Source organism: Hemitrygon akajei, chromosome 22 (assembly GCF_048418815.1).
Source record: "Hemitrygon akajei chromosome 22, sHemAka1.3, whole genome shotgun sequence".
NCBI lineage: Eukaryota > Metazoa > Chordata > Chondrichthyes > Myliobatiformes > Dasyatidae > Hemitrygon > Hemitrygon akajei.
Window position 1 is genome coordinate 62,538,442 of NC_133145.1, and position 12,884 is coordinate 62,551,325.

The 12,884-nt window shown below is 44.8% G+C and overlaps 2 protein-coding genes across 10 annotated transcripts in view; one reads left to right on the forward strand and one right to left on the reverse strand.

Annotated features, from left to right (window-relative positions):
- Window positions 1–7,622, forward strand: part of exoc7 (exocyst complex component 7) — a 46,264-nt gene extending 38,642 nt beyond the window's left edge. For all 8 annotated transcript variants that reach the window (XM_073026464.1, XM_073026456.1, XM_073026458.1 and 5 more), the window contains 5 exons: window positions 154–249; window positions 4,835–4,898; window positions 5,278–5,319; window positions 6,714–6,847; window positions 7,440–7,622. In XM_073026464.1, coding sequence (XP_072882565.1) covers window positions 154–249; window positions 4,835–4,898; window positions 5,278–5,319; window positions 6,714–6,847; window positions 7,440–7,542 — 439 coding nt within the window. In that variant the 3' untranslated portion in view covers window positions 7,543–7,622. The remainder of the gene's footprint in view (window positions 1–153; window positions 250–4,834; window positions 4,899–5,277; window positions 5,320–6,713; window positions 6,848–7,439) is intronic.
- A 1,227-nt stretch (window positions 7,623–8,849) lies between these two features.
- Window positions 8,850–12,884, reverse strand: part of LOC140714828 (uncharacterized) — a 153,999-nt gene continuing 149,964 nt past the window's right edge. For both annotated transcript variants that reach the window (XM_073026466.1, XM_073026465.1), the window contains 2 exons: window positions 11,602–11,728; window positions 8,850–9,724 (listed from right to left, as the gene is read on the reverse strand). In XM_073026466.1, the coding sequence (XP_072882567.1) occupies window positions 9,133–9,724; window positions 11,602–11,728 (719 nt within the window). In that variant the 3' untranslated portion in view covers window positions 8,850–9,132. The remainder of the gene's footprint in view (window positions 9,725–11,601; window positions 11,729–12,884) is intronic.

The window sequence follows — 12,884 nt, forward strand, 5'->3', positions numbered from 1 at the left end:
TGGGAGAAAGGGGAGGAGGAGGGGAACAGAGGGAGATGATGGGGGTGGGCTGCTCTTTATTTTCTACAATTACAGTTAAAGTTCTGTGGCCAGGGACAGTTACTTATTCGGAAGCTGAATTAGTTTCCTAATGCTCATTCTGCTGTTGTGTAGGTCAGAACTAATCCAGCTTGTGGCCGTATCTCAGAAGCACCCAGACAAGACGTATAAGGGACACATTGAAGAGCAACTTCAGATTTACCAGCGCAGGTAACTCTTACCATCTGGTCAGGCCTCTGTGGTGACAGTCTTTGGCCTCTGCCATTTCTCTTTGTCTTTAAGCTGCTGATTTCCTAGGATTTTCACGCATAACAGTCTCTGGAGTTCAGAGAATGGTGCGAGAAACAAAAGTCATCCCGTGATAATCAGTTCTGTTGTTAAAAATGTCTTATTGATGAGAGGTGAGAGGAGAATGGCCAGACCAATTTAAGCTGACAAGAGGGCAACAGTAACTCATATATCCACGTGTTAAAACAGTGTTTTGGATACTGTTGGTGGGGATGACCTACCAGGAACAAGTTGCAGTGGTCCTGTCTCTGGCATTGAGGTTGGACCCTCGACTAGGAAGGGGAGGAGGGAAGAGAAGAGAGCGGTAGTGATAGGGGATTCTATAGTCAGGGGGGCGGATAGGAGGTTTTGTGGGGAAGATCGGGAGTCTCGGATGGTATGTTGTTTCCCTGGTTCTGGGGTCTGAGACATCTCAGATCGGGTGCAGGTTATTTTCGAGAGGGAGGGCAAGAATCCAGATGTTGTGATCCATGTAGGGACCAACGACATGGGTAGGATGAGTGAGGGGGTCCTGCGTAGGGAGTTCAGGGAGTTAGGTGCGAAGCTGAAGAGCAGGACCTCCAGGGTAACAATCTCGGGATTGCTACCTGTGCCACGTGTGAGTGAGGCAAGGAACAGAAAGATTATACAGATTAATACGTGGCTGAGAGGATGGTGCAGGAGGGAGGGTTTCAGGTTTTTAGATAATTGGGCTTTGTTCCAGGGAAGGTGGGATCTGTTCCGAAGGGACGGTTTACACCTGAACTGGAGCGGTACTAACATTCTTGCAGGGAAGTTTGCTAGTGCTTCTTGGGGGGGGGGGGGGGTTTAAACTAAATTTGCAGGGGGCGGGGATCCAGAATGCGAGAGAGGATAGCAAGATGAAGAATAAAGGACAGGTGGGGACTACACGGTTCCGGAATATTAAGTGTGTAGTAGAGAAAGGTGCGGCGGAATAAGTGATAAGGAGGACACATGTACAGAGGGATGGTCTGACGGAAGATGGAGTTAAATGTGCAGAAAGAATAAGTAAATTTAGGAAGGACAACAAAATTCTAGGGGCGTATAGCCCGATGGGAGTTCGGGGAGCTGGGTTAAGCACAATAGGCAGAGATTCAAACAGAGAGAGGAGAAATGGGCTAAAAATTCTATATCTGAATGCACGAAGTGTCAGAAATAAGGCGGATGAGCTTGAAGCTCAGGTGCGAATGGGTAATTATGATGTTGTTGGGTTAACGGAGACATGGCTGCAGGGAGATCAGACCTGGGAAATGAATGTGCAAGGTTATACGTGCTATCGTAGGGACAGAAATGTGGGCAGAGGGGGTGGGATGGCCCTGTTGATGAGGAATGAGATTCAGTCCTTTGCAAGGGGGGACATAGGATCAGGAGAAGTGGAGTCTGTGTGGAAAGAATTGAGGAACAGTAAGGGCAAAAGGACCCTAATGGGTGTTGTCTACAGGCCCCCAAACAGTAGCATGGATATTGGGTGCAAGTTGAATAGGGAGTTAACATTGGCATGTGGCAAAGGTAATGTCGCAGTAGTAATGGGGGATTTCAACATGCAGGTGAACTGGGAGAATCAGGTTTGTGCTGGACCCCAGGATAGGGAGTTTGTAGAGTGCCTACAGGATGCATTCTTGGAATAGCTTGTACGAGAGCCGACCAGGGACAAGGCTATTCTGGATTTAGTGTTATGTAATGAACAGGATTTGATAAACGATCTTGAAGTAAAGGAGCCATTAGGAGGTAGTGATCATAATACGTTTTTATCTGCAATTTGAGAAGGATAAGGGCAGCTGGGAGGTGTCAGTGTTGCAGTTGAACAAAGGAGACTATGGAGCCATGAGGGAGGAGCTGGCCAAAGTTAACTGGACGGATATCCTAGCAGAAAAGACAGTAGAACAGCAATGGCAGGTATTCTTGGGAATAATGCACAAGGTGCAAAATCAGTTCATCCCCCGGAGAAGGAAGGATTCAAAGGGGGGAAAGGGGCCACAGTGGTTGACAAAGGAAGTCAGAGATTGCATAGCATCTGAAAAAAAGGAAGTATGACAGAGCTAAGGTGAGTGGGAGGACAGATGATTGGGAAATTTTTAAGGAACAACAGAAAAAGGCAATACGGGGAGAAAAAATGAGGTACGAACGCAAGCTAGCCAGGAATATAAAGGAGGATAGCAAAAGCTTTTTTAGGTATGTGAAGAGAAAGAAGATAGTTGAGAACAATGTTGGGCCCTTGAAGAATGAATTGGGTGAAATTGTTATGGGAAACAGAGAAATGGCAGAAGAATTTAATAAGTACTTTAGATCTGTTTTCACTAGGGAAGACACAAGCAATCTCCTGGATGTATGGATGGGCCAAGGACATAGGGTAACAGAGGAAATGAAACAGTTTGACATTAGGAAGGAAACGGTGATGAGTAGACTGATGGGACTGAAGGCTGACAAATCCCCAGGTCCCGATAGTCTGCATCCTAAGGTACTAAAGGAGGTGGCCCTGGGAATTGCGGATGCATTGGTAATCATTTTCCAGTGTTCCATAGATTCAGTATCAGTTCCTGAGGATTGGAGAATGGCTAATGTTATCCCACTTTTTAAGAAGGAGGGAGGGAGAAAACAGAGAACTATCGACCTGTCAGCCTAACATCAGTAGTGGGGAAGATGCTAGAGTCCATTATTAAAGATGAAATAGTGGCATATCTAGATAGCAGTGATAGGATTGGGCCGAGCCAGCTTGGATTTACCAAGGGTAAATCATGCTTGACTAATCTATTGGAGTTTTTCGAGGATGTAACCAGGAAGTTAGACAAGGGAGATCCAGTGGATGTAGTGTACCTCAATTTTCAGAAGGCATTTGATAAGGTCCCACATAGGAGATTGGTGGATACAATCAAAGCTCATGGCATTGGGGGGAAGACATTGACATGGATAGAAAACTGGTTGGCAGATAGAAAGCAAAGGGTAGTGGTGAATGGGTGTTTCTCGGAATGGCAGGTGGTGACTAGTGGGGTGCCACAGGGCTCGGTATTGGGACCACAGCTGTTTACGATTTACATCAACGATTTAGATGAAGGCATTGAGAATAACATCAGCAAGTTTGCTGATGATACTAAGCTGGGTGGCAGTGTGACATGTGATGAGGATGTTAGGAGAATTCAGGGTGACTTGGATAGGCTGGGTGAGTGGGCAGATACTTGGCAGATGACATTTAATGTGAATAAGTGTGAGGTTATCCACTTTGGGAGTAAGAACAGGAAGGCAGATTATTATCTGAATGGTGTAAAGTTAGGTAAGGGAGAAATACAAAGAGATCTAGGAGTCCTTGTTCATCAGACACTGAAGGTGAATGAGCAAGTGCAGCAGGCAGTGAAGAAGGCTAATGGAATGTTGGCCTTTATTACAAAGGGAATTGAGTACCAGAGCAAGGAAATCCTCTTGCATTTGTACAGGGCCCTGGTGAGACCACACCTGGAGTATTGTGTACAGTTTTGGTCTCCAAGGTTAAGGAAGGACATCTTGGCTGTAGAGGAAGTGTAGCGTAGATTCACAAGGTTAATTCCTGGGATGTCTGGACTGTCTTATGCAGAGAGGTTAGAGAGACTGGGCTTGTACACGCTGGAATTAAGGAGATTGAGCGGGGATCTGATTGCAACATATAAGATTATTAAGGGATTGGACAAGATAGAGGCAGGAAATATGTTCCAGATGCTGGGAGAGTCCAGTACCAGAGGGCATAGTTTGAGAATAAGGGGTAGGTCATTTAGGACAGAGTTAAGGGAAAAACTACTTCTCCCAGAGAGTTGTGGGGGTCTGAAATGCACTGCCTTGGAAGGCAGTGGAGGCCAATTCTCTGGATGCTTTCAAGAAGGAGCTAGATAGGTATCTTATGGATAGGGGAATCAAGGGATATGGGGACAAGGCAAGAACTGGGTATTGATAGTAGATGATCAGCCATGATCTCAAAATGGCGGTGCAGGCTCGAAGGGCCGAATGGTCTACTTCTGCACCTATTGTCTATAACAGTGGTGTGCAGAAGAGCATCTCTGAACACACAGCTCATTGAATCTCGACATGGATGGGCTACAGCAGCAGAAGACAATGAATGCATTCAATGGCCATTTTATTAGGTATAGGAGGTACATAATGAAATGGCCACTGAGTTTGTTTTTAAGCGTACAGCACCCTCCCTGTTTCTCATCTTTTTATGACATGTTGCCAAGATTTTTTTCCACATTTCCTACTTCTTTCTTGGGAGTCTATACTGTCTCGGATCATTCACATTCACACATGTAACTCGTTAAAGATGTGATTTAAGTGTAAACTGTTGATTCCCCTTTCCAGGGCTTTGGCCGCCAACTGTTGAGGCTTGCTCTTGGCACACCAGTTGGGGAAGGAGATTACCAATACCGGCAGTCTCAACAGCCTGGGTTGTGTCGTTATTGCTGGAGTTAGTGGGAGGAAGGGGCCACAATTTTTTATGTCAAAGTATTTTTCAGCAGCATTTCTTATTTACCTTGTGTCTTCACAGCTGGCTGAAGGTCACAACACCCCTTACTGAGGGTAATCTACCTGCCTTCCAGCCCGGGACCAAAGTAAGTAGCACGGAACCCCTTTCCATTCACAGTGTGTACAGTATCTCATCAATACCACGCTGAACCACTTCAGTCCACCCTCAGCAACATGGCAGGATAGGAATCATTGATTCCTTCCCTACAGGGATGGTAATTATCCAGCTGGGTACTTAACAGTCTCACAGCAACTTCGACATAAGACCCAGGAGCAGAATTCAGCCCATTGAGTCAGATTTATTACCCCCTCAACCCTATTCTCCTGCCTTCCCCCTGTAACCTTTGATGTGTTTTTGACTACAATCATCTGTGCCTGGATCAAATTCTGACCAGTGTTTGACTGCAGTCACCATACATTTTTACCAGCAATCTGTACTGATCGTTTCCATTTTATACTTTGCAGTTAAAAGATAAGGAAAGGCAAGCAATCAAAGACCGTTTTAAGGTAAGATGGAAGCATTATAGAAATGGTTGTGTTGTGCTGAACCAACTAGAAGGCAAATCAAACACTAATCCCTCCTACCCACACAGTGTCCATAGCCCTCCAGCTTTCTTACATTTTTTACCAATCCAAACGTCTCATAAAAGTGTCGAATGTATTTGCCTCTACCACAATACCAGGCAGCACATTCCAGGCATGCACCAACTTTTTAAAAAAGTTTAAAAAAAAAAACACTTCCCCTCACATCCCCCTTGAACCTTACCCCCTCTCACCTTCAGTGTGCCCTCTGGTATAGACTAATTTTCTCTCTAGCTCCTTCCATCTTTTTGTACCTGCAATCTTGCAACCTAACCGTCCCTTTCTGGAGTTACTATGATTGTTTCATGATGTCTAAGATGTTGGTGAGGCCAAATTTGGATTATTGTATGCAGTTCTGATCACCTAACTGAAAACTTATCACATTCCAAAGATGTTTAAATTTCAACATTACATCCTTGCTCTTGCTAATTTCGCATTTGCCTTCCTCGCCACAGACTCAACCTGCAAATTAACCTTTAGGGAATCCTGCACAAGGACTCCCAAATCCCTTTTGCGCCTCAGATTTTTGTATTTTCTCTCCATTTATAAAAGTAGTCAACCCTTTCATTTCTTCTACCAAAGTGCATGACCATACACTTCCTGACACTGTATTGCATCTGTCACTTTGCCTATTCTCCTAATATTAAGTTCTTCTACAGCCTCTCTACTTCCTCAAAACTACCTGCCCCTCCACCTATCTTCATAGAATTTGCAAACTTTACAACAAAGCCATCAATTCCATCATCCAAACCATTAACATATAATGTAAAAAGAATCAGTCCCAAAACTGACCTCTGTGCAACTGGCAGCCAACCAGAAAAAGCTCCCTTTATTCCCACTCTTCACCATCTGCTAGTCGGCCACTGCTTTATCCATGGTAGAACCTTCCCTTTAATAGCTTGGGCTCGTGGCTGAAGGGCCTGTACTGTACTATGCCCTATTGTGGACATGCTACATTGGCGCCAGAATTGTGGCCACACTTGTGGGTTCCCCCCCCCCCCCCCCACACACACATCCTTGGGTGTGTTGTTAAAGCAAACGACATTACACTGTATATTTTGTTGTGATAAATAAATCTGAAGAGTTTCCACCTGCTGAAGGACAGAGGCTTGGTCACTTCAGCTTCCAAGGCCAGCTGCAGACTGTCAAAGAGCAACACAAGAACCTGAATACCCAGTCACACTAACCCTATAGCCAAAGCCAGCAGGCCAGTAATGATTTGGATTGGGAGATGCACCAACTGGTTTCAGAGTCTGCACTAGAGGTGTCTTCCCTTGTGTGGATGAGTTCCTTTAAGTGCAGCTTGTTCTGTTTCACAGGCATTCAACGATGGACTGGAAGAACTCTGCAAAATCCAGAAATCTTGGGCGATCCCTGATAAGGAACAGAGGGATAAGATCAGGCGGGCACAGAAAGAGAATGTGACTGGAGCCTATCAGGTCTTCTGGCAGAGGTAAGAGGCAGGAGTGAATGTATCCGTCCTCATGTCTGGTTGTCTGGGCCAGGGAGTGGAGTGTATCTGACCTGCTTTGTTCAACTTGATGGCCTAAGCTCCAGGAACAATACATCTTGCACCTGGGCACCGTGGACCGTTGATACTGATTTTAACAAGTTTGGATGACCAGTTCTGTTTTTCTGTCCCCTTCACAAATGTGGCCGAACCTTTGTTTCAATGAGTTTTTCTCTTTCATTTTTAAGATGCCCTGGCTCCCTTCTCTTCCCCCCCACCCAGCATCTTCATCTTCCCCTTCCTGCAACTTAAAATTCCTGAAGAAGGATCTCAGCCAGAAACATTGACTGTTCATTCATTTCCATTGATGCTGCCTGACCTGCTGAGTTCCTCCAGCACTTTGTGTGTGTTGCTCTGGATTTCCAGCGTCTGCAGAATCTTGTTAATTCTAAACAAGTTTTCTCACTTTTCCCTTTTCTAATGAAGAGATGCCAACGTACTGGTCCTTTCAGTATCTTCAGATTTCCAGCAGCCTTTCACTTTGGCTTTCGTACCTTCCAGTACTTACTTGTTAATTCTTCTTTAATTGCTGCAGGTATTCAAATGTTCCCTTTACCAAGAATGTTGAAAAATACATAAAATACAGAGTGGAGGAGGTTGAAGAAATGATTGAGAAGCTCTTTGATACTTCAGCATGACGATCCAGTATTACTGTGCCAGACACAACTGCCAATCATTTATTGAAATATTGTGTAAATAAACTATTACTTGAATGAAACTTACTGGTTATAGTTGTTTTCAGTTGTGTTCCTTTGAGCTGTAACAGTACTCAGAAAAATCCCAATGATACCAATACCCACTTCACTCAATTTCAAGCTGGTTGACAACAGAGAAATAGGTTGATTAAAAGACCTTAAGTGTAGAAGCAGGCCATTCAGCCCATCGAGTCTGTCCTGCCATTCCATCATGGCTGATTCATTTCCCTCTCAACACTGTTCTCCTGCCTTCTCCCTGTAACTTTTCATGCCCTGACTAATTAAGAATCTATCAACCTCTGCCTTAACTGCATCCAATGACCACAGTCAATTCCACAGATTCATCACCCTCTGGCCAAACAAATTCCTTATCTCTGTTCTAAATGGACGTCCCTCTATTTCTGAGGCTGTGCCCTCTGCCTCTAGACTTTAACCTCTCCCCTCCCCCCACCACCACTATAGGAAATACCCTCTCCACATTCACTCTATTAAAGCCTTTCAACGTTCGGTAACATTCTTTCTTGCATAAAGGATCCAAAACTGCTCACAATACTCCAAGTGAGGCCTCACCAGTGCCTTTTAAAAAGTCCCTTTGCACCTCATAATTTTGAACTTTGTTTAGAAAATAGTCTCCACTTTTATTCCTCCTTCCCAAGTGCATGATCATACACTCTTCCTAACACTGCATTATCTGCCAATTATTTGTCCATTCTCTTAATCTGTCTAAGTCATTCTGCTGACTCCCTCTCTACCCACCTTCGTTATCATCCAAGCGAATGACATACAACATAAAAAGAATCAGTCCCAACACAGACCCCTGTGGAGCTCCACTACTCTCTGACAGCCAGTCAGAAAAGGCTGATTTATTCCCAATCAGCAATGCTCTATCCCTGCTCGTACCTTTTCTGTAATAGCACAGGCTCTTGCTAAGCAGCCTCATGTGTAGCACCTTGTCATTAACTGAACGGAGAATGTAGACCATTGATGCCATTTGACTTCTCAAGGGAGTGCAAGGTGGTCTATTAACACTGACATTGCCAATACTACCCAGAGAGGGAATAAACTGGAACACTGACTTGGGCTCTTGTCTGAAAGGGATTTGTCCCTACGACCGTGTGGGTTTCCTTGCACATTCCAAAGACGTACGAGTTGTGGACACACTATGTTGGCATCGGAAGCCTGGCAACACTTGTGGGCTGCTCCCAGCACATCCTCGGACTGTGCTGGTTAGAGTACACGTGACAAAGATAATCAGTGAAATTTATGATAATTTATTCCAAACATTACTTACTTTATCACAGTTGCATGATATAATAAAAGGTTTGAAAAGCTAAAATTGTACAGTAATTCTCCACAAACATTTTAAAACATCTTTTCTCCTCTGGAAATAAAAGCTCAAAAAATATACTAACAATCTCTCATTTCAGTGATATTTTTCTTAATCCTCCGTCACTATCTGCTTGCTTACTTAAAAAAATAATTAAAAGCATTTTGAGTGGGACAAACATTTCCCTGGAATCAGTGCAAAGTAACTTAGATGTAGAGGAACAATTCAAGCTGCTTTGTATGCAGGCACTGTGCCAGGTTTTTAATATGGCACAGCTTTACGTTCAGAGAGTCTCCTGCATTATAAACACGGTACAGGTGGTAACGATCTTTGAATTTTAGGGCCAGGTCTACTTCTTGGGCTGAGAGCTGTACGTAGTTCTTGTCAGCTTTGCTGGTGGATTTAACTTCTATAAAGGTGTCCACCTGTCCCTGGCTCGCGGACGTAAACACCACCCTGAAATCATAAGGCAGCCCACTCTCGCCATTCTCATTCACCCAATTCACAGCAATCGGCTTCAGCTCGCTGTCGCTCTCCTTCCAGTCCATCAAGAATCTGTGAACCAGGCGCTCCCCCCATTCTCCGATGGCTCGTTTATCTATCTTGTCCTCGCTGAAGATGGCCGGCTGCGGCCGTTCCACCGTACTGTGTATCACCAGCTCCTCCAGCGCCTCCTCATGGGGCTGCTCCTTCTGCCACACCGGAGCATCCAGGGGAATGGCCGTCCGGAAAGCATTGGCAGCAGCTCCATTGAATTGGCTCCGGCTGGTTCCTGGTTTGGACACTGACGCTTGCTGGCTGCATGGTACAGACATGAAATAATGGTGTGAAACATCAAGATTAACCCAGCCCGGCCTCCCACCCTGCACACAATTCTAACACAGCTGTTTTCTGATCGCAGAGGAATACTCTGGTAGAGAAAAGATGCACAATGCCATAATTCCTCCCAGCATATCACAGAACATAGAATACAGGCCCTTTAGCCCATGATACTGAGCTAACCCTTTAACCTACTCCAAGTTCAACCTAGCCCTTCCCTTCCGCATGGCCCTCCATTTTTCTTTCATCTACGTGATCATTCTTGCAAACCTTGCCAACACATTCTTTCTTAGAAATGGGGCCCAAGACTGCTGACGAGGACCTGGAATGAGATCAGTTGCCTGCCTTGGTCAAGGTGGCAGAGACAACTGGTGAGGAGAGTTCTGAAGCTACTCCTAACTCAGGGGATGTGGTAAGCCAGGTGCTCAGATCTATGATGGTGGACCAAAGGGCAGGAGAGGAGAGAACCTCGGAGCATCAGGTTGTGATTTGTAACAGACTGATTGCTAAAAGGTGGAAGGAGGAAATTTCAAAGACAAAATCAAGGTAAATTTATTACCAAAGCTTGTATACGTTACCATATACTACCTTAAGATGTATTTCTTTGTAAGCTATCCTGACAGGAAAATAACAAAATACAATAGAATTTATGAAAACTATAGATAAAGAGTGATAAATGCAAGGATGTAATGTTGAGGCTTTATAAGCACTGGTGAGGCCTCAGGTGGAATACAGTGAGCAGTTTTGGGCCCCTCTATCTAAGAAAGGAGGGTTATGAAAATGATTCCAGTATTGAACTGCTTGTCATATGAAGAGCGTTTGATGGCTCTGGGTCACTAGAATTCAGAAGAATGAGGGGTGATCTAATTGAAATCTATCAAATGTTGAAAGTCTTCGATAGAGTAGATGTGGAGAGGACGTTCCGGTGGTGGGGAGTCTAGGACCGGAGGACTCAGCCTCAGAATAGAGGGACGTCCATTTAGAATGGAGATGAGGAAGAATTTCTTTACAGGATGGTGAATCTGTGGAGGCCAACTCATTGGGTATTGATAAATTTTTGATTAGTCAGGGCATGAAGGGATCTGGGGGTGGGGGGGAATGAGGAAGGAGACAGGCGCTGAGAGGAAAATGGATCAGCCATGATGAACTGGCAGAGGAGACTCGATGAGCCAGAATGGCCCAACTCTGCTCCCAAGTCTTGTGGTCTTATTAGCACCCAACGTGCTAAAGAAAACAAATTAAAAAATAAATAATACTGAGAAATTGAGTTATATAGTCCATAGAAGTGAAAGGAATTTAATGAATACTGAGAGTAAGTTTCAACAGGACTGAGAGGAAAGAGTGGAAAATTCACTACAACCTCCCAGGTCATTTAATGCTGGCTGCGACATTGAGGGTGTAAAACTGACCTTTAGAGACCTTAAGAGTATGATTAGTGGAAGTGCTTCCTGCTGGGACACGGGACACTCTGATCTGAAAAATTCACTCTTGGTTTGATTTTGCTGCACTCTGGAACACGCTCAACACAAAGATCAGATCTTCCCTGAAAGGCCAGGCGATGGCACAAATCAGGCCTGTGTGTGCTTGTGGGTGGGTGGGAGGGAGGATGGGAAAGGGGCTTATGTTGTCATTTTCTGGTTTTGTCCTGTCACTTCTGCTTGTGTGGTTCTGTTGAATGTTGTGGACATGCTATGTTGGCGTTGGAATGTGTGGCAACAATGGAGCTGCCCCTAGAACATGCTGGTAGTTAAAGCAAACAAGGCATTTCACTGTACGTGATAAATAAATCAGAATTTGAGATTAGACTCTCCTACAGTGTGGCATGCATAATGACGGAACGAGTTGCCATGTCCTACCCGGAGTGTTTGTCATCATCAGCAGGCAGACCATCTCCCGTCTTGTTGTCCGTGGGCTGCAGGTGAGCTGGTTTGGTCTGGAAGGAATCCACCTTTGGTTCCGGGGTTGCTGGTGGATCAGCATGGGCTGTAGAAAGTAAACGAAGCCTGTGAATATATTTCCAAACACCTGAACAAAGATACAGCTCTACAGACAAACAGGAGAACTAGCTGATGAATGGCCTTTCCTCTGTTGACATAAACTGGGGCACAAGTAACTCATGGTCACTGACCAAGCCAGCACCATCCATTTCAGTCTCCCCAAGAAGGTGGTGGTGTGTAGGATCAGTGTTATGGTTAAGGCACTTTTACAAAGGTGTGGGGAGAGCTGTGTATTTGGATGCAGTGTTAGAACATAGAGCAGTACAGGGTCTTCAGCCCATGATGCTGTGCTGACCTTTTAAACATACTCTAAAGATCAATTTAACCCTTCACTCCCACACAGCTCTCCATTTGTCTTTCATCCATGTGCCCATCTAAGAGATTCTTAAATGTCCCCAACACATCTGTCTCTACCATCACCCGACTGTGCATTCCACTCACCCACACTCCCTCTGACATCCACCTCTACGCTTTCCTCCAATCGTCTTAAAATGCCACTCCACTCTTTAAGAAGGGAGGAGGCTGAAGAAAGGAAATTACAGGCCGGTTGGTCTGACCTCAGTGGTTGGGAAGATGTTGGAATCGATTGTTGAGGATGAGCTTTCCAGGTACTTGGAAAAGGTCAGAGTTAGCATGATTTTCTAAAGGGGACGTCTTGCCTGACACACCTTTGAGGAAATAAGAGGCAGAGCAGACAAAGGAGAGTCAGTGGATGTTGCATATTTGGACGTTCAGAAGGCCTTTGACAAGGTGCTACGCAAGAAGCTTCTTAACAAATACAAGAAATATACTAGCATGGATAGAAGATTGGCTGACTGGAAGTTGGGAAAGAGTGATAATAAAGGGGGGTCTTTCCTGACTAGTGGTGTTCCACTGGGGTCTGTGTTGGAACTACTTCTTATGTTATACGTCAATGATTTGGATGGAAGAATTGATGGCTTTCTGGCCAAGTTTGCCAACAATATGAAGACAGGTGGGGGCAGGTAATGTTGAGGAAGCAGGGAGTCTGCAGAAGGACAGAGACAGATTGGGAGAATGGGAAAAGAAGTGGCAGATGGAGTATAGTGCAGAGAAGCATATGGTCATGGACTTCGGCAGAAGGAATAATAGCGTGGACTATTTTTTAAATGGGGAGGAAATTA